This window comes from Oncorhynchus masou, chromosome 11, assembly GCF_036934945.1.
Source record: "Oncorhynchus masou masou isolate Uvic2021 chromosome 11, UVic_Omas_1.1, whole genome shotgun sequence".
In the NCBI taxonomy this organism is placed as follows: domain Eukaryota; kingdom Metazoa; phylum Chordata; class Actinopteri; order Salmoniformes; family Salmonidae; genus Oncorhynchus; species Oncorhynchus masou.
The window spans coordinates 16448294-16473105 of NC_088222.1; the positions used below are offsets into that span (position 1 = coordinate 16448294).

Genomic DNA, 24812 nt, shown 5'->3' on the forward strand with positions numbered 1-24812 from the left:
GGGAGTGAGAGAAAGACAGAGTGAGGTAGACAGAAAGAGAAGGAGCGAGAGAAAGAGAGCGGGAGACAGAGGGAGCAAACTGAATGGCGCATCTAAGAGGATAACTGCCTGTTTATTCACTGTGTCTCTGACTCCTGCTCTCCCTCCTGTTCTCTCTTACACATGCGCCTGCGCACACACTCTGAAATACACTTTCAGACTCACACACACATACATGCTGACAGTCACCTGCAAAGCCACTGTGCTCAGGCTAGGAAATGAGTAGGCTTATAGTTGAGGAGATGACTCTGAGGGGAAGAGAGTGAAACAGAGGGCACAGCAGGGAGGGAGAGAGAGAGAGAGAGAGAGAGAGAGAGAGAGAAGAGGAGGAGAGGGACAGATGGAGTCCTTACTGATGATGCTAGGGAACGGAGGAACTGAGAACACCGAGCAGCAGTGAAAAAGAGATGTGAAAGAAATAAAGGGGAATAAATGGAGCGATGTAAGAATGGAACAAACAGAGCATAGGAAAGAAGAGGAAGAAGCATATGAAAAAGAAGAGAGATAGAGATGGTGTGTGACTCCTCTGTTCAGTATTCTGAAGGATATTCCCAGCATCATTTCACTTCTACCCAAACAGCCCACGACAGAGGGAGAGGAGGAATGGTCCCAGGAGAGTAGGAAAAGGGACAACAGATTATCAGAGGACAGGTGTAAAGGAGCGATATAAGGAATACATGCAGTGGAGTTACTGGTGAGTTACTTGTGAGTAACTGGTGAGTTACTGGTGAGTTACTGGTGAGTTACTGGTGAGTTATTGATGAGTTATTGATGAGTTACTGGTGAGTTACTGGTTTCTGCTTGTTTAGACTTGTTTGTGTTTCTCTTCCTTTCTACTCGGGTGTGCAAACTTATTACAACCAGGGGGGAAATGAATGGGAGAGAAATCTGTTTGTGTGTGTGAGTTGTGGGCGTGTGTGTGTGTGTGTGTGTGTGTGTGTGTGTGTGTGTGTGTGTGTGTGTGTGTGTGTGTGTGTGTGTGTGTGTGTGTGTGTGTGTGTGAGTTGTGTGCGTGTGTGTGTGTGTGTGTGTGTGTGTGTGTGTGTGTGTGTGTGTGTGTGTGTGTGTGTGTGTGTGTGTGTGTGTGTGTGTGTGTGTGTGTGTGTGTTAGGAAGTGCTTTACAGCCGGTGTGGGAGTTGTGTGTGAGATTGCTTATCTTTATGAGCGGCTTTAAAGACCAAGGGGCTTATATTGGGTTGTCAGAGATGCCGGTTTGCAGATTGAAGCAGGAAAAAAATATAGATAAAAAAGGTTTTATTGTCACATACACTAGGTAGGTGGAGTGAAATGTGTTGATATTCAGGGTCAGTCATAGTAGTATGACAGGTGTAGTGAAATGTGTTGATATTCAGGGTCAGTCATAGTAGTATGACAGGTGTAGTGAAATGTGTTGATATTCAGGGTCAGTCATAGTAGTATGACAGGTGTAGTGAAATGTGTTGATATTCAGGGTCAGTCATAGTAGTATGACAGGTGTAGTGAAATGTGTTGATATTCAGGGTCAGTCATAGTAGTATGAGAGGTGTAGTGAAATGTGTTGATATTCAGGGTCAGTCATAGTAGTATGAGAGGTGTAGTGAAATGTGTTGTTATACAGGGTCAGTCATAGTAGTATGACAGGCGTAGTGAAATGTGTTGATATTCAGGGTCAGTCATAGTAGTAGGACAGGTGTAGTGAAATGTGTTGATATTCAGGGTCAGTTATAGTAGTACAACTCCACTGGAGCACATTAGGGTGAAGTGCCTTGCTCAAGGGCACCGTAACAGATCTTTCCACTTGTCGGCTCAGGTATTCAAACCTGTAACCTTTCGGGTTACTGGCCCAACACTACTAACGCTAGGCTACCTGTCACCTTAGAATGCTGTCAGTGCATATTTCCCACGAGTGAAAGTGTGTGGGGGTCTATGTATTTAAGAGAGCACATGTGTACACTGTCTGTGTACTTACTGAGAGGCATGCCTTTGTGTATACTGCATGAACATGTATTTAATGTATACACTGTCTGTGTACTTACTGAGAGGCATGCCTTTGTGTACACTGCATGAACATGTATTTAATGTGTACACTGTCTGTGCACTTACTGAGAGGCATGCCTTTGTGTATACTGCATGAACATGTATTTAATGTGTACACTGTCTGTGTACTTACTGAGAGGCATGCCTTTGTGTATACTGCATGAATGTGTATTTAATGTGTACACTGTCTGTGTACTTAATGAGAGGCATGCCTTTGTGTATACTGCATGAACGTGTATTTAATGTGTACACTGTCTGTGTACTTACTGAGAGGCATGCCTTTGTGTATACTGCATGAACGTGTATTTAATGTGTACACTGTCTGTGTACTTAATGAGAGGCATGCCTTTGTGTATACTGCATGAACGTGTATTTAATGTGTATACTGTCTGTGTACTTACTGAGAGGCATGCCTTTGTGTATACTGCATGAACGTGTATTTAATGATGCACCCTGTAACTGCTCCATATTGTAAATAATGCTTTCTTGATCTAAATCCTTCACTCAAGCAACCTTCTCAAACAGTGTTCTTTATTCTAACACAGAAAGTGTAAGAAAGTGTAAGGTCACGCAGATGTTTTTTAAATCTTAACAATATCATACCCACACTCACATACTCACTCATGTGAACATCAATATGCACATGCATGCACCCCTCGCACACACGCGCGCATATACACTACACTACACTACACTACACTACACTACACTACACTACACTACAGTACACTACACTACACTACACTCTAACCCCCCTGCTTCCTCTTTGTGGAAACGCTGTGCTGTTAGTCCTGTCTGTCATCCTGCTTCTCCTTTCTCTCCTCCCTGTCTCCCTCTCTTTCCCCTCTTTTATCTCATCTGATCACTGTGCATTTTTTAGGTTGGTTTAGGCTCCTCAACAGGAATGTAACCTGCTGTTTCCGTCATCATCATCATCATCATCATCATCATCACCATCTCCCTATTTTTACCTCCATTTATCTTCCTTTAGATCTCTCACTTCATCCACCTCACCTTTTCCTCACTCTACCTCCATCTCTCCATCCCTGAATGTCCATCTCCCCATCCCTCCATCTCTCCATCCCTGAATCTCCATCTCCCCATCCCTCCATCTCTCCATCCCTGCATCTCCATCTCCCCATCCCTCCATCTCTCCATCCCTGCATCTCCATCTCCCCATCCCTCCATCTCTCCATCCCTGAATGTCCATCTCCCCATCCCTCCATCTCTCCATCCCTGAATCTCCATCTCCCCATCCCTCCATCTCTCCATCCCTGCATCTCCATCTCCCCATCCCTCCATCTCTCCATCCCTGCATCTCCATCTCCCCATCCCTCCATCTCTCCATCTCTGCATCCCTCCATCTCTCCATCTCCCTATCTCTCCATCCCCCCATCTCTGCATCCCTCCATCTCTCACTCTCTCAATCCCCCCATCTCTCACTCTCTCACTCTCTCCATCTCCCTTTCCCTCCATCTCTCCATCCCTCCATCTCTGCATCCCTCCATCTCTCACTCTCTCCATCCCCCCATCTCTCACTCTCTCCATCTCTCTATCTCTCATCCCTCTATCCCTCCATCTCTCCATCTCCCTATCCCTCCATCTCTCCATCCCTCCCTCTCTCCATCTCTCATCCCTCCATCCCTCCATCTCTCCATCTTTTAATTCTTGTCCCCTCTTCACAGCTTTTTACTTTCCTCATCTACCTCTATTTCATTCTCTACCTTTATTTCTCCCCAGTTATTCGTTCATCTCCCTCTCCCATGATATTCAGGCCTCTGAGACTATGCTACCGCAACCACCTGGCATGGGTCACAAAATGTGACTTTACCACTGTTGTGTCATCAGCAAACTTAATGATGGTGTTGGACTCGTGCCTGGCCGTGCAGTCATGAGTGAACAGGGAGTACAGGAGGGCACTGGGAACGCACCCCTGAGGGACCCCCGTGTTGAGGATCAGCGTGGCGGATGTGTTGTTACCTACCCTTACCATCTGGTGGAGGCCCGTCAGGAAATTCCAGGATCCAGTTGCAGTTGGAGGTGTTTAGTCCCAGGGTCTTTAGCTTAGTGATGAGCTTTGAGGGTACTATACTGTTGAACGATGAGCTGTAGTCAATTAATAGCATTCTCACATAGGTGTTCCTTTCGTCCGGGTGTGAAAGGGCAGAGTGGAGTGCAATAGAGATTGCGTCATCTGTGGATCTGTTGGTGCGGTGTGCAAATTGGAGTGGGTCTAGGGTTTCTGGGATAATGGTGTTGATGTGAGCCATGACCAGCCTTTCAAAGCATTTCATGGCTACAGACGTGAGTGCTACGGGTCGGTAGTCATTTAGGCAGGTTAACTTAGTGTTTTTGGGCACAGGGACTATGGTGATCTGCTTGAAACATGTTGGTATTACAGACTCAGACAGGGAGAGTTTGAAAATGTCAGTGAAGACACTTTCCAGTTGGTCAGCGCATGACCGGAGTACATACCCTGGTAATCCATCTGGTCCTGCAGCCTTGTGAATGTTGACTCGTTTAAAGGTCTCACATGCTGACTACACTGCTTGATTCGCGTGCGCTCGTGTTGCAAAATAAATGTACACATACATGTTATTCAATCATTGCACCCACACTGCTCGTGCGCTCCAACGAGCATCTGCGTTGCCAAGCGCTAAAATAGAAGTCAGTTCTATTTGTGACGCTGAACGCAATGCAAGTCCTGCCTCTCCCATCTCCTCATTGGTTTATAGAAGCAGATACCCACGTGCCATCTCCTCATTGGTTATACCCACGTGGGTGATTGAAAGATGAATTGAGGTCAGTCGGTCGTCTTGGTAATACTATGAGTACTAAGTTAGATGCCAATCGCCATATAAAGTGCAAAGAAGAAAAAGACTGGAAGGAGGAGAGATGGCTAGAAATTGTTTCATGTGTGGATTAATTGTCGAAGTAGAGGACCTTGTGCATTTCAGGTAAAATAACAACTCAACATTTATATCCCAGGACAAATTAAACAGCAACAGAAACCTAGCTAAATAGGACAAATTAGCTAGCAACTGCAAGCTAGCTAGCTAAATTTTCCATAAATGTTTAATGTTTATCAACCTGTCCCCAAATTAATATAATTGGTTGAGTTTGTTTTGATATTTGAACATGCGTGTCGTGATCTCATTTGGTGTGGGGGGACAAAATCAGTTTGCGCACTATAGCGCGTGAGGGTCCGGTCTGTGCATGGTGTTACTAATATTGGCTGCAGGGAGCGTGATCACGCAGTCATTCGGAACAGCTGATGCTCTCATGCATGTTTCAGTGTTACTTGCCTCGAAGTGATCATAGAAGTTATTTAGCTTGTCTGGTAGGCTCGTGTCACTGGGCAGCTCTCGGCTGTGCTTCCCTTTGTAGTCTTTATTAGTTTCAAACCCTGCCACATCCGATGAGCGTCAAAGCAGGTGTAGTGCGATTCGATCTTAGTCCTGTATTGACACTTTACCTGTTTGATGGTTTGTCAACGGGCATAACGGGATTTCTTATAAGCTTCCGGATTAGAGTCCAGCTCTTTGAAAGTGGCAGCTCTGCCTGTAATCCATGGCTTCTGGTTGGGGTATGTACATACAATTACAGTGAGGACGACATCCTCGATGCACTTATTGATAAAGCCAGTGACTGATGTGGTGTACTCATCAATGCCATCGGAAGAATTCCGGAACATAATCCAGTCTGTGATAGCAAAACAGTCCTGTAGTTTAGCATCTGCTTCATTGTACAACTTTTTTATAGACACAGGTGCTTCCTGCTTAAATTTTAGGAGGATATAAATTATGGTCAGATTTGCCAAAAGGAGGGCGAGTGAGAGCTTTGTACACATCTCAGTGTGTGGAGTAAAGGTGGTCTAGAATTTTTTCCCCTGATTTAAGTTACCCTGCATTAAAGTCCCCGGCCACTAGGAGCTCCACCTCTGGATGAGAGTTTTCCTGTTGGCTTATGGCGGTATACAACTCATTGAGAGTGGTTTTAGTGCTAGCATCAGTCTGTGGTGGTATGTAGACAGCTGCGAAAAATACAGAACTCTCTAGGTACAGTAGATAGTGGGGTCTACAGCTTATCATGAGATACTCTACCTCCGGTGTGCAAAACCTTGAGACTTCCTTAGATATCGTGCACCAGCAGATTAGCCACTCGTCGCCTGATCCTCACAAGGCACCCTGATATTTTTCTGTGAAATCTCAGTTTTCTTCCCCAGCGAATGATCTGGGCCTGGTCGGTTGTCTATAGTATATCCCTCCCATCTGACTCATTGAAGAAAAAACTCTCCATCGAATATGAGGTGAGTAAAACGCAGTTCTGATGTCCAGAAGCTATTTTCGGTCATAAGAGACGATAGCAGCAACGTTATGTACAAAACAAGTTACGAAAAACGCAAAAAAATCAAAAACAGAATAGCATGGGTGATTAAAAGCCGATAAGACTGCAGCCATCCCCTCCGGCGCATCTTTGAGGCTATATGAGGCTGTAATGATGTTAAATTCTCGTTGTAATGTGTTGTTTTTTTTGGTTGAGAAGATGTTAAATAACCAGACTACAACTAAACTGTCTCTGTTGCTGCCTGATAAAGGTATCTATTTTTCATGATGTTATCAAGGTACTCAGATTACAACCAGATGTATATATACACTACTGTTCAAAAGTTTGGGGTCACTTAGAAATGTCCTTGTTTTAGAAAGAAAAACACATTTTTTGTTGATTAAAATAACATCAAATTGATCAGAAATACAGAGAAGACATTGTTGATCCCTGTACAGGGTTCAAAATCAGTGGAAATTCCAGAGCGTCAACTAATAGTACTCGATACAACTCAAACTTTCATTAAAACACACATGCAGGGTACTCAATTAAAGCTACACTCGTTGTGAATCTAGCCAACATGTCAGATTTTTAAAATGCTTTTCGGGGAAAGCATGAGAAGCTATTATCTGATAGCATGCAACCCCCCAAAATACACGAAGGGGATGTAAACAAAATAATTTGTGTAGCCGGCGCTACACAAAAGGCAGAAATAAAATATAAAACATTCATTACCTTTGACGAGCTTTTTTGTTGGCATTCCTATATGTCCCATAAACATCACAATTGGGTCTTTTTTTTCGATTAAATCAGTCCATGTATACCCAAAATGTCCATTTATGAACACCGTCAGATCCATGAACTTTGTTTCAAAACGCAACGTCATTTTTTAAAATTAAAAAAGTTTCCTATAAACTTTGACAAAACACTTCAAACTACTTTTGTAATCCAACTTTAGGTGTTAGTAAACGTTAATAATTGATCAAATTGATCATGGGGCGATCTGTATTCAATAGCAGCAAGTCTTGAAATCATCGTCCATATTCTCCCTTTCATAACTTCCTCGGGTGTAATCGACGAAAGGAAGTGCCTATTTCTCATTTGACCAAGGATTAACTTCAACACAATTCCCAACACTGGCGACATCGTGCGGAAGCTGTAGGAACTGTAAACCGGACGCTATCTATCTTCCCTTGCCATAGACAATACAGAGACTGGCACATTGATATTTTTTTGTGTTTTTGTGAACAGTTTTCCTTGGGTTCTTGCCTCCTACACACATTCTGTTATAGTCACAGACATGATTTAACCAGTTTTATAAACTTTGGAGTGTTTTCCATCCACACATACTAATCATATGCATATACTTTATTCCTGGCATGATTAGCAGGAGGTTGAAATTTTGCGCGTTTTTTAACAAAAAGCTGCGAAAATTCGCAGCCTCTTTAAGAGTAATGTAGTAAATGACTGTTGTAGCTGGAAACAGGTGATTTTTAAAGGAATATCTACATAGGTGTACAGAGGCCCACTTTCAGCAGCCACCACTCCTGTGTTCCAATGGCACGTTGTGTTAGCTAATCCAAGTTTATCATTTTAAAAGGCTAATTGATCATTAGAAAACCCTTTTGCAATTATGTTAGCACAGCTGAAAACTGTTGTCCTGATTAAAGAAGCATTTAAACTGGCCTTCTTTAGACTAGTTGAGTATCTGGAGCCTCAGCATTTGTGGGTTTGATTACAAGCTCCAAATGGCCAGAAGCAAATAACTTTCTTCTGAAACTTGTCAGTCTATTCTTGTTCTGAGAAATTAAGGCTATTCACTGTGTACTACTCCCTTCCCAGAACAACGCAAACGGTCTCTAACCAGAATAGAAAGAGGCGTGAGAGGCCCCGGTGCACAACTGAGCAAGATGACAAGTACATTAGAGTGTCTAGTTTACTATCATATCAAAGTAAATTTGGAATCATGCGGTGATAGGGTGTTTTGGTCCTCCCACTACGACTCAGGAAACCATGCAGTTTATTAGGCTACAAATGTTATGATGAACTTCATAGGGTGGTGAAAGTGCATGGTATGAGCTTGATGCTCCTTTCCAATAAATATTGAGTGTCTTATTCTGGTAACATGATGATCAATACTTGACTGCCATAATAATCTCATCATGCCTAACCTACCAACAGAGCCTGCCTGCACTGTACCTGCAACAGTTTTTGTGACAAATCTATCGCTAGAGTTGAAAATGCGATGGAAACACATTGAACATTAGATTTTTATTTTGTACATGAAAACTTAAGCAAAAAGTACATTTTGTGTGCACTATGTCATCACGCACTGATTTGTATCCGCAACAATTCAGTTTGGTGGAAACACCACTGGTTGGAAAATGGGCATTTTTTCTTTATACATATTTTTGAATATTCGCATGAAAATCTGTTGCCAATTGGATGTAAACCTAGCTACTCATTGCAAAATGTTGTGAGTAATCTGGCTAGGGGCTAACTTCAAACTGGGAGGTAGTTTGTTAAAAATGTTGAGCTTGGCAGTCACGAGTAACCTTCCCTTAAACCTACATTGTAGAATAATAGTGAAGACATCAAAACTATGAAATAAGACATATGGAATCAGCTTTGCACATGCTTGGCATTGAGAGAATTCTATTGAATTCTATTGAATTTTTTTGGTTACTACATGATTCCATGTGTTATTTCATAGTCTTGATGTCTTCGCTAGTATTCTACAATGTAGAAAATAGTTTTTTTTAAATAAAGAAAAACCCTTGAATGAGTAGGCGTGTTCAAACTTTTGACTGGTATTGTATCTATATATATTTTTTAAACCTTCCATTATGATCCAATGCAGTGATATTCTCAGCAAGCTTTCACATCAGACAGAGCTTGCAGCAGGCTCTAAGCTGTTACGCAGCTGTAGCCACTGGCTGTCCAGCTATCTAGATTTCTATTGTAATGTGGCCTGGCACCTGTGAAAACATATTGTTCTCTGAATGGCTATCTCGCGCCCCTGTTATATGAGGTCTTATCTGGTCAGCCTACTTGTTAGAGGGGTGGGCTCAGCTCTAGCCTGGAGGCTTGTTTAGCGTTGCTCACTGTACCACAGCTAATATGTTGCACACAGTCCTCACTACATTTACTGTAGGATTTATGGGAAATATCTGATGGGCCGATGTGTGTGTGCATGTGCACGCTTGTGTGTGTGTACATGTCTGTGTTTGTGGTTGTGCTCATGCATGTGTGTTTATTGGGTCATTATCAAACATAATGAAATATTTTCCCAGGAGAAACCTCTGTAGCGAAAATCTTAATTTACTTCATAAATTACAGTTATAAACACACTTAATACAATATGCACCTACCTAGGCGCTGCTCCTCGGAGGTGTTTACTGAATTGGACTCGCTCTCTCGCTCTCTCACACACAACGAACACACCACTATTGCCTCTGTTCTGCCTGGCCATAGAAATATAACCACAGGAGAATCACTATTGCCTTGTGCCTTGCTGTGCCTGCCTATAGATTAATACTGCACAAAAAATGGTTGTTTTCCATATTATTTGATCAATGTAGATTTTTATTTGATGTGGTTGTTTTGTCTATGACCATAACTTTTCACTTTGCCTTTGTTCAGTCATCTCATCGATCTATAAATACAATCACATTGGCTGTGCAGGTATCTATTCTCTCTCTCTCAATGGCTGTGTAGGGATCTCTCCTTTCTCTCCTCTCTCTCCCCTTGGCTGTGTAGGGATCTTTCCTTTCTCTCCTCTCTCTCCCCTTGGCTGTGTAGGGATCTTTCCTTTCACTCCTCTCTCTCCCCTTGGCTGTGTAGGGATCTCTCCTTTCTCTCCTCTCTCTCCCCTTGGCTGTGTAGGTATCTCTCCTCTCTCTCCCCTTGGCTGTGTAGGTATCTCTCCTCTCTCTCCACTTGGCTGTGTAGGGATCTTTCCTTTCACTCCTCTCTCTCCCCTTGGCTATGTAGGGATCTCTCCTTTCTCTCCTCTCTCTCCCCTTGGCTGTGTAGGGATCTTTCCTTTCACTCCTCTCTCTCCCCTTGGCTATGTAGGGATCTCTCCTTTCTCTCCTCTCTCTCCCCTTGGATGTGTAGGTATCTCTCCACTCTCTCCTCTCTCTCCCCTTGGCTGTGTAGGTATCTCTCCTCTCTCTCCCCTTGGCTGTGTAGGTATCTCTCCTCTCTCTCCACTTGGCTGTGTAGGGATCTTTCCTTTCACTCCTCTCTCTCCCCTTGGCTATGTAGGGATCTCTCCTTTCTCTCCTCTCTCTCCCCTTGGATGTGTAGGTATCTCTATCTCTCCACTCTCTCCTCTCTCTCCCCTTGGATGTGTAGGTATCTCTCCTCCCTCTCCACTTGGCTGTGTAGGGATCTTTCCTTTCACTCCTCTCTCTCCCCTTGGCTATGTAGGGATCTCTCCTTTCTCTCCTCTCTCTCCCCTTGGCTGTGTAGGGATCTTTCCTTTCACTCCTCTCTCTCCCCTTGGCTATGTAGGGATCTCTCCTTTCTCTCCTCTCTCTCCCCTTGGATGTGTAGGTATCTCTCCACTCTCTCCTTGGCTCTCTCTCCCCTTGGCTGTGTAGGTGTAGGGATTTCCTTTCACTCCTCTCTCCCCTTGGCTGTGTAGGTATCTCTCCTCTCTCTCCACTTGGCTGTGGATGTGGGATCTTTCCTTTCACTCCTCTCTCTCCCCTTGGCTATGTAGGGATCTCTCCTTGGATGTGTTTCTCTCCTCTCTCTCCCCTTGGCTGTGTAGGGATCTTTCCTTTCACTCCTCTCTCTCCCCTTGGCTATGTAGGGATCTCTCCTTTCTCTCCTCTCTCTCCCCTTGGATGTGTAGGTATCTCTCCACTCTCTCCTCTCTCTCCCCTTGGCTGTGTAGGTATCTCTCCTCTCTCTCCACTTGGCTGTGTAGTTATCTCTCCTCTCTCTCCTCTGGCTCCCTGGGCTCCCAGAACCAATAACTGATCATGTACCTTTTTTATTTCCTCTCCAGTTCCCCCTTAAACGCCCTGATACGCTGATGCTACTTATTTACCACTTCACTGAACTCTAACCATGGCATTTCCTCTCCTCTGCTGCAAGGGGGTTGTTCCCTTCCTCACACCCTCCTGCCTCACTCTCTCCTGCCTCACTCTCTCCTTTTCCACATCCTCTTGCCTACACCACCCCCACAGCTCTCCAGCTATGTGTCTCATTGTCTTTTTCTCTCTTCTCTCTCTAAATATATCCACCCACCCTCTCTCTCCACCCACCCATGTGTATCTACACCCCCCCCCCCCTTCTCCCCCTTCTCCCCCTTCCTCTGTTGGTGGCTGTGCGTGTACACAGTCCTGTCGGATAAAGTTAGCCATGCCCAGACAATCTAATCTGACACGCCTTTACATAACAATTCAATCTGAAGCACTGTGCCTGCATCCCCTTATAACACACACACACACAAAACTCCAAAGTGCTTTATTTTCATTAAACATGATTTGTAAGATCATGAGAAATGAAATATGAAAGATGTAACACTTAGCCTCTCTCATCTCCTGTGTATATCTGTTACATCCTGTACATGTGCACTATATCTTGTTTTGTCTCTCAATGTCAACATGGGTTAGAAAGCACAGAGATCAAACATGACCGTTGCTCCTTCACACCACATTTCGCACACTCACTCAGTGTTTTCATGTTGACGGGCCGCGGAGAGAGGTAGGAACCTCTCTAAGGAGGAACCTAGTAAATCTGAAATAATAACAACGGAGAGTTATAACCCGGCTGACATTATTCCGCGGAACACCTTGACTTCTCCTGGCTGCTGTTTTATCTGTTGCCTGCCAATAAAGCTTTCCATGAAAATGCCACATGAGGAAAGGCTTGGCCTCCAGAGTGGGCAAAGCATTAAGAAGCACTGGATTCATGAAACTGTCTGTCAGCGTAGATTTTGATCTCAGGTCAGTTTGCAGACTGAGTGGGAGGAGAGAAAGTGAGGGAAGGAGGTAGAGGAGGATGAGAGAAACTGAGAGAAAAGATGAGGATCATGGGAGAGAAAGAGAGGATGAGAAAAAGAAGGGTGGAGATAGGATGCGAGTAAAAAAACAAAAAGGACAAAAGGGAGGATTGGCAGATGAAAGACAGAAGGAGGGGTTGGAATTGGGTTGACGTGGAGGAGAATGAGGGGAGGGTAATGGTCCTGCAACGAGTGTAACTTGGGAAACCTTTCAGGGTGAAAGGTGAATGGAAAACTCTCCAAGAGAAGGAACATTGAGGAGATAGAGAAGGAGAAATAGGGAGGATGACCATCACTGTTAAGAAATAGTTTTGATTAAAGTTTGACCATAAACAGGAAAAAAATACAGTGATGTAAAAGTACCCAACTATCATACTTGAATAAAGTAAAGCTACCTTAATAGAAAATGACTCAAGTAAAAGTGAAAGTTACCCAGTAAAATACTACTTGAGTAAAATGCTAAAAGTATTTAGTTTTAAGTATACTTAAGTATCAAAAGTCAATATAATTGCTAAAATATCATCAAGTATCAAAAGGAAAATAATAAATCATTTTAAATTCCTTATATTAAGCAAACCAGACTGCAACATTTTTTAGTTTTACATTTTTTTACGGATAGCCAGAGGCACACTCCAACACTCAGACATAATTTACAAATGAAGCATTTGTGTTTCGTGAGTCCGCCAGAGAAGAGGCAGTAGTCCTGCTAAGCATTTGAAATGTAAATTAGTACTTTTGGGTTTTAGGGAAAATGTATGGAGTAAAAAGTACATAATTTTCTTTAGGAATGTAATAAAGTAATAGTAAAAGTTGTCAAAAATATAAATAGTATAGTACAGACACCCCAAAAAACTACTTAAGTAGTACTTTAAAGTATTTTTACTTAAGTACTTTACACCACTGAAAAATACAGCTGTATTATAGATATCAGTGAGTTACGTGTCAGAGTCGCCACCGTGGACAGACGCCCACCCAGACCCTCCCCTATAGGTTCAGGTTTTACTGTCACGTTCTGACCTTAGTTCTTTTTGTTATGTTTTTGTTTTAGTATGGTCAGGGCGTGAGTTGGGTGGGTAGTCTATGTTCTTTTTTCTATTTTGTGGTTTTGTGTTTGGCCTGGTATGGTTCTCAATCAGACGCAGGTGTTGTTCGTTGTCTCTAATTGAGAATCATAGCCTTTTCCCACCTGTGTGGTGTGGGTGATTATTTTCTGTTTAGTGTTGTGTGTGAGTACCTGACAGAACTGTTGCGTTTTGTTCTATTTTTGTTTTGCTTCAGTGTTCCGGTTTTAATAAACAACATGGACACTTACCACACTGCGCATTGAAGAGGAGGAGAATCGTTACAGTTACTGTATGTTCTCAATGCTGCAATGGAAGCATATAATTCATAAAGACACGTCCACATCGAGTACGATAATATATAACAATAATACATGCCATTTTGCAGACACTTTTATCCAAAATGACTTACAGTCATGCGTGCATGCATTTTATACATATGGGTGTTCCCAGGAGTGAAATCCAATATCTTGGCATTACAAGCTCCATCTGAGCTACACCACGATAACTAAAATGACAAAAACATCTTTCTAATTCAGGCGGTTGTCTGTCCTCCCAATACAGTGTTTCAAGGCTGTGATAATCATTAATTATTTATGAAGTCCATTCATATCCAACACATTAACTATAACAACAAAATCATTCTTATTCAAGTGAATGACTGTGTCTCCACTTAAGTGTGTTTCAATGTAGCGACGTTGATGTATCATCATTAGCAAGTCTGATATACGCTCCTCAGTGAGTCACATTGAAGCAGATCATCGGTACACAGACACACACCGCAGCGATAACAAGAAAGTAAAACAAGGATGAAATTCTGTGTTCCTCACCCACTAACTAATACAAATAAGTGCAGGAGCCCACGGTTCCTTCCTCATCCCCTTCTTGGGCCCTTCAAGCGTGACTGTAATCATAATCTATCCTAAAAATCATGTTTTTAAAAGGTTGACGGCGGGGGTGTGGAATTGACAAAGATGTTCCTCTTTAAAAAAAAGAAACAAGATATGAAAAAAAGTGAATGTAATTAACCCCCATGGGGTCCCTATTCCCTAAATAACCGCTAACTTGTGAGGCAACACTAACTGTCTCTGGCTCTGCAGAGAGACCGTCAGACCTCAGGAAACTCAGATGGTCTGAGCCAGACTTGCCTCTTGCCACAAAGCAAGAGGCAAGTTCTAGTTCTGTTTCTCTTTTTTTCTCTCACAAACACAATTACATACACACTTACACACTTAGACACTGAGACACTTACACACTTACACACACACACACACACACACACACACACACACACACTCTCTCTCTCTCTCTCTCTCTCCCTCGCTCTTTGTCAATGCTTCCTCATTCTGTCTTTCTCTCCTTTTCATTAGTCCTCTTAAACAATCTTAATCTCCCCTTCTCACGCTTTGTGTGTCTCTCTGTTACCCTTCTCTTATAATATAATAAAAAAAACTGGCTACCTCATTACAAACTTCATTATTATGAGGTCATCTCATTATCCAATGGAAATAAATGAGAGGACCACAATATGAACACTAATGCCCTCTCTTTCTCTCTCTCTGTCTTTCTATCTCTCAATTCTATTTCAAGTCATTATAAGGGCTTTATTGGATTAGGAAACAAACGTTAACATTACCAAAGTAAGTGAAGTAGATAATAAACAAAAGATAAATACAAATACTAATTATCAGTGAACATGACACATGAAAGTTCCAATAGAATAAAGACATTTCAAATGTCTTATTGTGTGCAAATATTTAAAGTACAAAAGGGAAAATAAATAAACATAAACATGGGTTGCATTTACAATGGTGTTTGTTCTTCACTGGTTGCCCTTTTCTTGTGGCAACAGGTCACAAATCTTGCTGCTGTGATGACACGTTGGTATTTCACCCAATAGATATGGGAGTTTATCAAAAATGGGTTTGTTTTCTAATTCTTTGTGGATCTGTGTAATCTAAGGGAAATGTGTGTCTCTAATATGGTCATACATTTGGTAGATTAGGAAGAGCCGCTCAGTTTCCACCTCATTTTGTAGGCAGTTTGCACATAGCCTTTCTTCTCTTGAGAGAAGCCCATCTGTAAATAGCCCATCCAACCAACTACCTACCTTATCTCACATTTGTTTTCTGATTTTTTTCTGCTCTTTTGCACACCAGTATTTCTACTTGTACATCCTCACCTGCACATATATCAATCCAGTGTTAATTGCTAAATTGTAATTACTTCGCCATTATGACCCATTTATTTCCTTACCTCCTTACTTCATTTGCACACACTGTATACAGATTTTTTATTGTGTTATTGACTGTAAGTTTGTTTATCCCATGTGTAACTCTGTGTTGTTGTTTTTGTCGCAATGCTTTGCTTTATCTTGTCCAGGTCGCAGTTGTAAATGAGAACTTGTTCTCAACTAGCCAACCTGGTTAAATGAAATATATATATATATTTTAAAGAGCCATGTCTGCCTACTTTGGCCTTTCTCAAAAGCAAGGCTATGCTCATTGAGTCTGTACATAGTCAAAGATTTCCTTAAGTTTGGGTCAGTCACAGTGCTCAGGTATTCTGCCACTGTGTACTCTCTGTTTAGATCCAAATAGCATTCTAGTTTGCTCTGCTTTTTGTAAATTCCTTCAAATGTGTCAAGTAATTATGTTTTGGTTTTCAAATGACTTGGTTGGGTCTAATTGTGGTGCTGTCCTTGGGCTCTGTTGGATCTGTTTGTGTTTGTGAACAGAGCCCCAGGACCAGCTTGCTTAGGGGACTATTCTCCAGGTTCATCTCTCTGCAGGTGATGGCTTCGTTATGGAAGGTTTGGGATTCGCTTCATTTTAGGTTACAAGATGGAATTTTTATTTGTGGTCCTGGCAACTGGACCTTTTTTGGAACACATATTTTTGTCTTACTGAGATTTACTGTCAGGGCCCTGGTCTGTGCAGAAGATCTAGGATGGAGATGTCGTTCTCATTAAAGTATGGGGATTCTAATCGGGGGATATAGGTTGCATACAGGAGGACATTTTCCTTTTGAATTTCTAGCCAAATGTAAAATGTTCCTGTTTTGAGTTAGGTCTGCTCTATACCAAATTAGCATACCACATAGTCCCTTCCCTTTTCACACCTGGTAGTTTGGTGGATGGGACTACCAGCTCCCTGTAACCTAGAGGGCAACCAGTGGGTCCATCTCCTCTATGCCATGTTTCTTGTAGGATGACCATGTCTATATTTCTGATTTATTTTGGGAAGTCCAGGTTCCTGCTCTTTAGGCCAAAGGTAGATGACCTAAGGCCTTGGATGGCCTCAGGCTATGTGTTCCATAAAGTGTCCAATGTTGTTAGTTGTGTGCTTCGACCAGTAAGTGTAAGCAGAGTCTGCTGAGCATCTGGTACATGCCATTGGCTTGGGCTAGTGTAAGAGTGGGGATAGGGCTAATTTGTTTGCCTGCTCACGGCCTGGGCTTATGTGTGACTTTCATGTTGAAGCCCTCTTTGCAGGAGTGGGGGGGCATGGGTCGGGCAGGAGGGATATAGGTCTGATCTGAGGGAACCTAAATGGGGTGTGGGCATGGTTGACTTGGAGGGGGGGGGGTTGATTGGTTTGGTGTGTGGGTGTTGATGTAGGTCCTTTAGGGTCAATGCGAAGGCGGGCACTGCTGCCTTGTTTAGGTGAACCTGGTCGTAAAGGCTATTCAAGTCCTGGCCTGGTGGGCCAGGTAGACATTTGGTTTTGAGGCACAGTTACAGGAAATACTTGCATTTACCCGCTGTATGTTAGCAGGGTGGAGTTAACCACTTGTGCTTTGGGGAAAGTAGAAGAAGCTTTTTTAATTTCTTTCTTGAGTGCTGTGGCCGCCCTTTCCTGTTGTATTATCAGGTTGTTTGTGCCTATGTGTGTTATTATGTGTCTGGGTGACCCTAGTGGTCCTCAGGCAGAAGGTTCTAGGGTGTGCTTGCTGTTTGGACATCAGAGTTTAGACACTGTGTGTTTGGGAAAAAGTACATTTTCTTGTATAAGTTTCCAGTTTGAGTCCATAAGGAGTACAATCTGTGGCTTGTATATGTCTTATGTGGGTGTGCGGGGGTTGTCAGGAGGGCTATCAGGGTGGCTGACGGAGGGATGCTCAGAGACGGTGGATTGCCCTGGGCTTTGGTTTCTTCATTTGTCTGTCCTGCTGTGATGCCGAGGCTATGGTCAGGGTCTAAGGTGGGCTGTTCTGCTGGCTTCTCTGCGGGGGTAGCCAACTCTGTAATGGGTTGTTCTCTGTCACACGTCATCGTTCTCACCTTCTCCTCAAGCACTTTCACCTTCTCCTCTAGTACTCAGTTATTCTCCTGCTCCTGCTCTTTCTCCTGTTGATGTTGTCTCACCACAGTCCAGAGTCCAGAGTGCAGATATGTCTCTCTTTCCGCTTGGTGTTGTTCATCTGTGGGGTTATATAATGAAGAGATCTGGTCTGACACGCTCGGGGTGGGGGTATCTTTCACAAGAGAGAGCTTATCCTGCTGAGCTAGCTCTTTGATTATGTGAAAGTCCGACTGAAACTGTTTGGGGTTGCCCTGTACCATTACTGTTCCAGACTTGCACAGGTTGACATTGGCTGACTCAGAGTCCTTGTTGTCTAATATCCTAAGTTTCCACCCATCGCTAACAACCCCCCCCCCTTAACAAAGAGGTAGTGTGTTAATATATCACTGCACAGGGGATGGTCTGTGTGGAAGATGAAGTTGCTTATGTTCCCATTTTAATAATAGTCAGCAAAAAGTGTCTCTTGGTCTTCCATAAGGAGCTTCATTTTGTACTCTTTTCGTGCCTTATCATTTTTTTAACATCCAAACGGTACTGTATTGTAATGACCTCTGAACAGAGCGAGGGGGCTTCAACGACCTCTGCATTTTGGTGGGGTAGGCTGTGAAACTCTCCTGCCACTTTTGGGCTCAAGGGCTTTGACAACTCTCACTTCACACCTCAGTGCTAATTGAAGTTGCAGTCAGATATGTTCTGTCCTAGCATGCTTGGTAGCCTTAACTTAGCATTCAGTCCTTATAAAGCAAAATATAACACTGTAATGTATTTTTTTTCATGGCTGTAAAAGTAGCTTCAGACTAAACATTACTTACTCAGTTCCAGGTTGGATGGTGTTTTTAGGTAACTGTTGTTTGCTTGCCAGAGCATTTGCTGTGAAGCTTGGAAATAAGAATCTTTGGTAGTGGGAATTCTTCCAGGAAATGTCATCCAAAATCAGGCTGTAGGTTTGGAGTTTTTATTTGGAGTGAATGTTATGTTGTGGAGGGTACTATCCTGTATATGTCCTTGTGGAAAAATCCACGTTTGTCTAACTCTAAATCTATATTTTTGTAAAAAAATCCTTAAAAATGCAGGAGCTCATCTGCTCTCTCTCTCTTTCTCTCTCTCTATTGCTCTCTCTCTCTATTGCTCTCTCTCTCTCTCTCTCTCTCTCTAGATAAGGTAAATGCCTGGGGGTGGAGGGGGGCGCTGATTACTTATCTTGTCTCATCTCTTGTCTTATCTCTTGTCTGTCTCTCTCTCTCTCTGGTCACCTCAGGAACCTGGGCTATCCTGTTATCCAGCAAAATGAGTGGAAGATGAGTCACTGAGAAGAGGTATCGGAAGAGAAAAAAAGAGAGAGAAAGAGAGAGAGAAAACGTGAGAAAGCAAAAGAGGAATATAGAACATTATGGGGAGTCACACAACGTTATCCCACTCCTTAGCAATCCAATCTCCCTCCAGCCCCATGGGACAATAGTGAGTTGGAAAGGCAAGCCTGCAGATTCATTGATGGGAAGGATGGACAAAGTGTATTCAGGGGAGTCATGCCTATTTGTCGGTAGGTACCGTGCCCCCGTCACGATCTTCAGGGATATTATTAAGACTAAGTTGGAGCTGACTGTACAGTATCCAGGAGTCATGCAACAGAACTGTGTGCCCCGTTCTCACACTCACCACTCTTTTCTGGGTCTTCACACTTATTTATTGTGAAATGTCCTCTTTTAGAAGAAGATTTTGTATGAGGGAAATCTGAGCCATGCTTTAAGTTGGCACTTGCTCCCATGTTTAACATGCTGATATCAATTATACATTTAATGTGGCTATATAGAACAGATCTATAAGGAAATCAGGACTCTATGTGGACTATTACCATAAATAAATGAAGTTCTGTGGACTATGAGAATCCGGTTCACCCTGAAGACTTATTTTATGAAGTCCAGGATACAGTTCTCTCTATCTGTAGTTTGAGCAAAGTACAGACCACCTGGCTTTGGTTACATCTCTCAGGAAGTCAGATATCCAGAGCAACACACACACACCTGAGGAAGGACTAGTCCATTGGAGTGCTGCAGAAGGGGGATGACAGGACAAACAGCACTGCAGTGTGACAGTTATTTCCAATCATCTCCATGATCACTCAAACCAACAAGCTACAGCTGTCTCCCCAGATCTGCTTGTTGATGGCACTCCAGCTCAACAAATCCGATAATACCGATAATCCATTGTCATAGAGAATAAATAATAGTCAACAGACAAATTGCATTGAGCTAGATAGAATATAATTACTCTCTGAAAGAGGATTTCATCACATCAAACGGCCTGCAGAGACTGTGGATGTCGGGGGAAAGAACAAGACGCCACAGGAGACATGGTGAGCAAAGAGACTAATCACTTGGTCACTGGCCAACACACCAACAGCAAGACCACCGACAAGCTGCCTGGCACCATGACAGTGCGCTCAGTGCTGCTGAACCGCGACTCGCCGGATATCGAGAGCCGCTTAAAGCGCCGCCGCAACCGCACCCAGCAGGTCCGCTTCAAAGACCTGGAGGATGAACTAGGCAGCGGGACCACTGGAGCCAAGAGCTACCAGAGGACTGCCGCTGAGTGTGACAGCCCCCACCCCTTCCGGAAGAACAGCCCCACAAGCCCCATGGCCCCCCAACAATGGCTTACGGAGGCCTCGGTGGTGGGGGCAGTCCGAGGGGACATGGCAGACACCATTGAGGTGGTGGCGGCATTTTTGGCTCGGGCGCCCCCTCACCCGCTAACTCCAGGGCCCACGCGCCGTTGCTGGGCACCACCACCATCACCCCCACTGCCGTGCTCACTCACGCTGCCCCTCTCCCGGAGGCAGTGCACTAGCATGGCCATCCAGACCTCCCCACGCCTCCAGAAGCCCAAGCCCTCCGTGCTCTCAAATGTCCGCAGCGTGGGGGACTCGGTGCGGGTGGATGGGGACGACAAACAGGACAACGAACATGATGAGTACTACACTACCCACAACTACCTTTCAGAGCCTGCATCCAGAGATGGAAACGGCCCTGGGTTTAAGGCTAAGCAGGGATTGGTGAACCAAACCCAGTGCCTCAGGACTAGTGAGGCTAACGCTAGCTCCCTTGCTGTTGGGAATCACATGGACTCTTCCTGGCATAACTATTCTTGTTTTTCCCCTCCTAAATGCCAGGGGAGTGCAACTCCGTCCCAAGTGAGGAGGAGAAGGCACATATACAATGCAATCAGTGACCCAGGAAGGGAGGTGTCCTACTGTACCACTCCAACACAGACGGAGAGTCCCTGTGTCTCCCCTCCTAACACCCCACCTCCCTTAACAGTGCAGCCATGCACCTGCCCACCTCCCTCGACTGTGGGACCATACACCTCCTCACCTCCCTCGACTGTGGGACCCTCCACCTCCCCACTTCTCTCGACTGTGGGACCCTCCACCTCCCCACCTCCCTCGACTGTGCAGGCCTGCACCACCCAAGCAAAAGCTGACAGTCCCTCCACCTGCCCACCTCCCTCGACTGTGGGACCCTCCATCTCCCTACCTCCCTCGACTGTGGGAACCTCCACCTCCCCACCTCCCTCAACTGTGGAACCCTCCACTTCCCCATCTCCCTCAACTGTGCAGGCCTGCACTACCCAAACACAAACTGACAGACCCTCCACCTCCCCACCTCCCTCGACTGTGGGATCCTCCACATCCCCATCTCCCTCTGCTGTGGGACCCTCCACCTACCCACCTCCCTTGTCTGTGCAGGCCTGCACCACCCAAACACAAACGGACTGTCCCTCCACCTTCCCACCTCCCTCGACTTTGAGACTCTCTATCTCCTCACCTCCTACTGTGCCCTCCACCTCCCAAACTCAGACTGTGCTTCACTATGCCTCCTTACCTAAAACTGTGCTAACCTCCACTCATTCATGTTGTGAAATTCCCCCTCTGGTGGTTCTGCCTTCTGTGCTTCCTCCGACTGTGCTTCCATCTAAAGCTCAAAGCACTCCACATCACACTACACAAACTGAACCTGTTCCACCCTGTACCTCCCTGATTCAAATCAAACCAACATGCACCACCACAACTACAACCAAAGCCTCAATTCCAAATTGGCCCACCCAATCACCAACTCCAATGATAGATCCGGACACAGACCCAAATTGCCTCGACCAAAAACAAACTCATGTTCTAGCCCCCTACACTGCCCAATTTTCCCCCACTCCAACTCCAACGATAGCCCCCTACTCAGCCCCAACATTCTCCGCCACCCTGACTCCAACTCCAACGATAGCCCCCTACTCAGCTCCAACTTTCTCCACCACCCCAACGATAGCCCCCTACTCAGCCCAGACTTGTCACACCACCTCGACTCCAACTATAGCCCCCTGCACCATCCTAACACAAACTGCCCCACCCTGCTCCTCCTTAAATAAAGCAGTAATCTACTGCACCTCTCCACCTCCAACTGTGACATTGTGCCACCCAACAACCCAAACCGTCCCTCCCTACATCTCCTTAATTCAGACCATACCACCTGGGAACCCCCCATGTCAGACCATACCCCCTGGGAACGCTCCATGTCAGACCATACCCCCTGGGAACCCCCCATGTCAGACCATACCCCCTGGGAACCCCCATGGAACCCCCATGTCAGACCATACCATACCCCTGGGAACCCCCCATGTCAGACCATACCCCCTGGGAACCCCCATGTCAGACCATACCCCCTGGGAACCCCCATGTCAGACCATACCACCTGGGAACCCCCATGTCAGACCATACCACCGGGGAACCCACCATGTCAGACCATACCCCCTGGGAACCCACCATGTCAGACCATACCCCCTGGGAACCCCCCATGTCAGACCATACCACCTGGGAACCCACCATGTCAGACCATACCCCCTGGGAACCCCCATGTCAGACCATACCCCCTGGGAACCCCCCATGTCAGACCATACCCCCTGGGAACCCCCATGTCAGACCATACCACCTGGGAACCCACCATGTCAGACCATACCCCCTGGGAACCCCCATGTCAGACCATACCCCCTGGGAACCCCCATGTCAGACCATACCCCCTGGGAACCCACCATGTCAGACCATACCCCCTGGGAACGCTCCATGTCAGACCATACCCCCTGGGAACCCCCCATGTCAGACCATACCCCCTGGGAACCCACCATGTCAGACCATACCCCCTGGGAACCCACCATGTCAGACCATACCCCCTGGGAACCCCCCATGTCAGACCATACCACCTGGGAACCCCCCATGTCAGACCATACCACCCTTCTTCTCCCAACCTCCAGTAGTTCCTTCCTACTCCACCCACATTCAAATCCAAACGATAAAATACTGCTCCTCTCCCTCTCCCATCATAAAAAGCTGCAACTCCCCACCTCCAATGGTAAAATCCTACCATACACTTCCAACGGGTCCATCTTGCGCCACTCCCACAAAAACTGTGCCCCTCTATGCTTCCACATTTCGGCCTGCGCCCCCCTACACCCCCCCACCTCAGGCCCAACACTGCAGCACTCAGGACAGGAGGGTGATAGAGTGGGAGTGTAGAGGGGAGAGAAGGATACTTCCACCGCCACCCCCGCCACCTCCCCCATACACCCCACGCAAAGAGGGGGTGAGCTGCACCTCAGGCCCAGGCCACCGGGCGCCCCTACTCAGGCGAGCAAGTGAGAAGGAGAAGTCAGGGAGATCAGGGTCACCTGTGCACTGTCCCCTAGCCTGTTCTCTGAAACACAGAGCTCAAACACCCCCGGAGGTCCCTCTGAAGGGGAACCAGGGGGACCAGGGTTCCTCGCCAACCAAGGCCATCCCCAGACCCACCTGCCTGGGCCAGGCTCAGGCTCAGCTGGGGGCTCAGATTGGTGCCCTCCATAAGATACTCTGCTCTGGGCCCAACACCCCCAACAGCCAGCACGCTTTCCCCCCCGGCCAGTACCCCTCCGGGGGCTGCTCTGGCTCTGGAGGGGGCTCCTCGGTCGGGCCCCTGACCTCCATCCAGGCAGACACACTGAGGCAGGTGCAGGAAATCCTGGGGGGGCTGGTGTCAGGGGCCAGGAGTAAACTGGATCCCACCTGGGTGGCAGAGAAACTGATGGGCCCCAACGGGCCCCTGCACGACATCCGCAGCCTGCAGACCCAGCTGCACAGCCTGGAAGGGGTCTTGGAGACCAGCCAGAATACCATCAAGGTACTGCTGGACGTTATTCAGGACCTGGAGAAGAAGGAGGCTGAGAGAGATGGGTGAGTGAGTCCCACTGAGCCAACACAGATCATCGGCAATTACCTTTTTGTTCCCAATTAGTGCTCTGAATATGACCTGACAAATTAAAAATAAAGGGCGATGACCATGAAAACTCAGGACCATACATAATGCTTGCTTGGGGACAATATTATAATTATACAGTCGTGTATATAAGCCATGCTTCCCCCAAAAATGGACCAAGAAAATAATTGATCTTTTGTCATAATTTTCATTCAATTCACAAGATGCTGATTATATCTCACCAGAGAAAGCATCCGAGCGAGCAGAACAGCGGCCCTCTGTTCCTGTATGTGTAGCCCATCTATCTGAGGGTGTCTGGAAAATAGTATTACTTTGTTGCCGCCCATGGCATTGAATGCAAGGGAAACCAATGAGCATTTGGCCTGCTTTGTTCCAAAAATTATCAAATAAAAGCCAATCAGTGTTGAACCAAACTGAGCGAGCTCAACTGTGAATGGCCCTGGCTCACCCCCCCAAAAAATGTCAAGGGAAGTCAGTTTGGATTTTTCTTCACATCAATCACATCACATCAAAAACTTGAATTGTTGCATCTCATTGTGTTGTCCTCTGGTGGCTAGCTAGCTAGTTAAAATTGGTCATTCCTGCATTAGATGGAGATAGGGTTTTGGATTGTGGTGTTACTTCATTCTTCGTACTGGCCAATGATTATAACAGTGACTCTGATCCAACCATAAATTCATACATTGTGCCCCTTGCCTGAGATGATGGAAGTTCAATATGTAGCTAGATGTAGTAGGCTAATGTTAACTAGCT

At 45.3% G+C, this 24812-nt stretch overlaps 2 protein-coding genes across 2 annotated transcripts in view; both read left to right on the forward strand.

The window, feature by feature from the left end:
- Positions 1-23064, forward strand: LOC135547805 (mucin-2-like). The gene is made up of 3 exons (XM_064977046.1): positions 1-733; positions 19025-22905; positions 23001-23064. Exons 2-3 carry the CDS (start codon positions 20117-20119, stop codon positions 23062-23064), a joined length of 2853 nt encoding a protein of 950 aa, XP_064833118.1. The 5' UTR covers positions 1-733; positions 19025-20116.
- Positions 22816-24812, forward strand: part of LOC135548201 (uncharacterized) — a 38453-nt gene continuing 36456 nt past the window's right edge. Inside the window, exon 1 of the mRNA XM_064977551.1 lies at positions 22816-24016. Coding sequence (XP_064833623.1) covers positions 23157-24016 — 860 coding nt within the window. The 5' untranslated portion in view covers positions 22816-23156. The remainder of the gene's footprint in view (positions 24017-24812) is intronic.

What these genes read in the sequence shown, in the direction of transcription:
- LOC135547805 (XM_064977046.1), top strand. Translation starts at nt 20,117, where the DNA reads ATGGTGAGCAAAGAGACTAATCACTTGGTCACTGGCCAACACACCAAC. An exon ending in ACCCCCTGGGAACCCCCCAT is followed by an intron (nt 22,906 to 23,000) that starts GTCAGACCATAC and finishes CCCCCATGTCAG; the next exon opens with ACCATACCACCTGGGAACCC.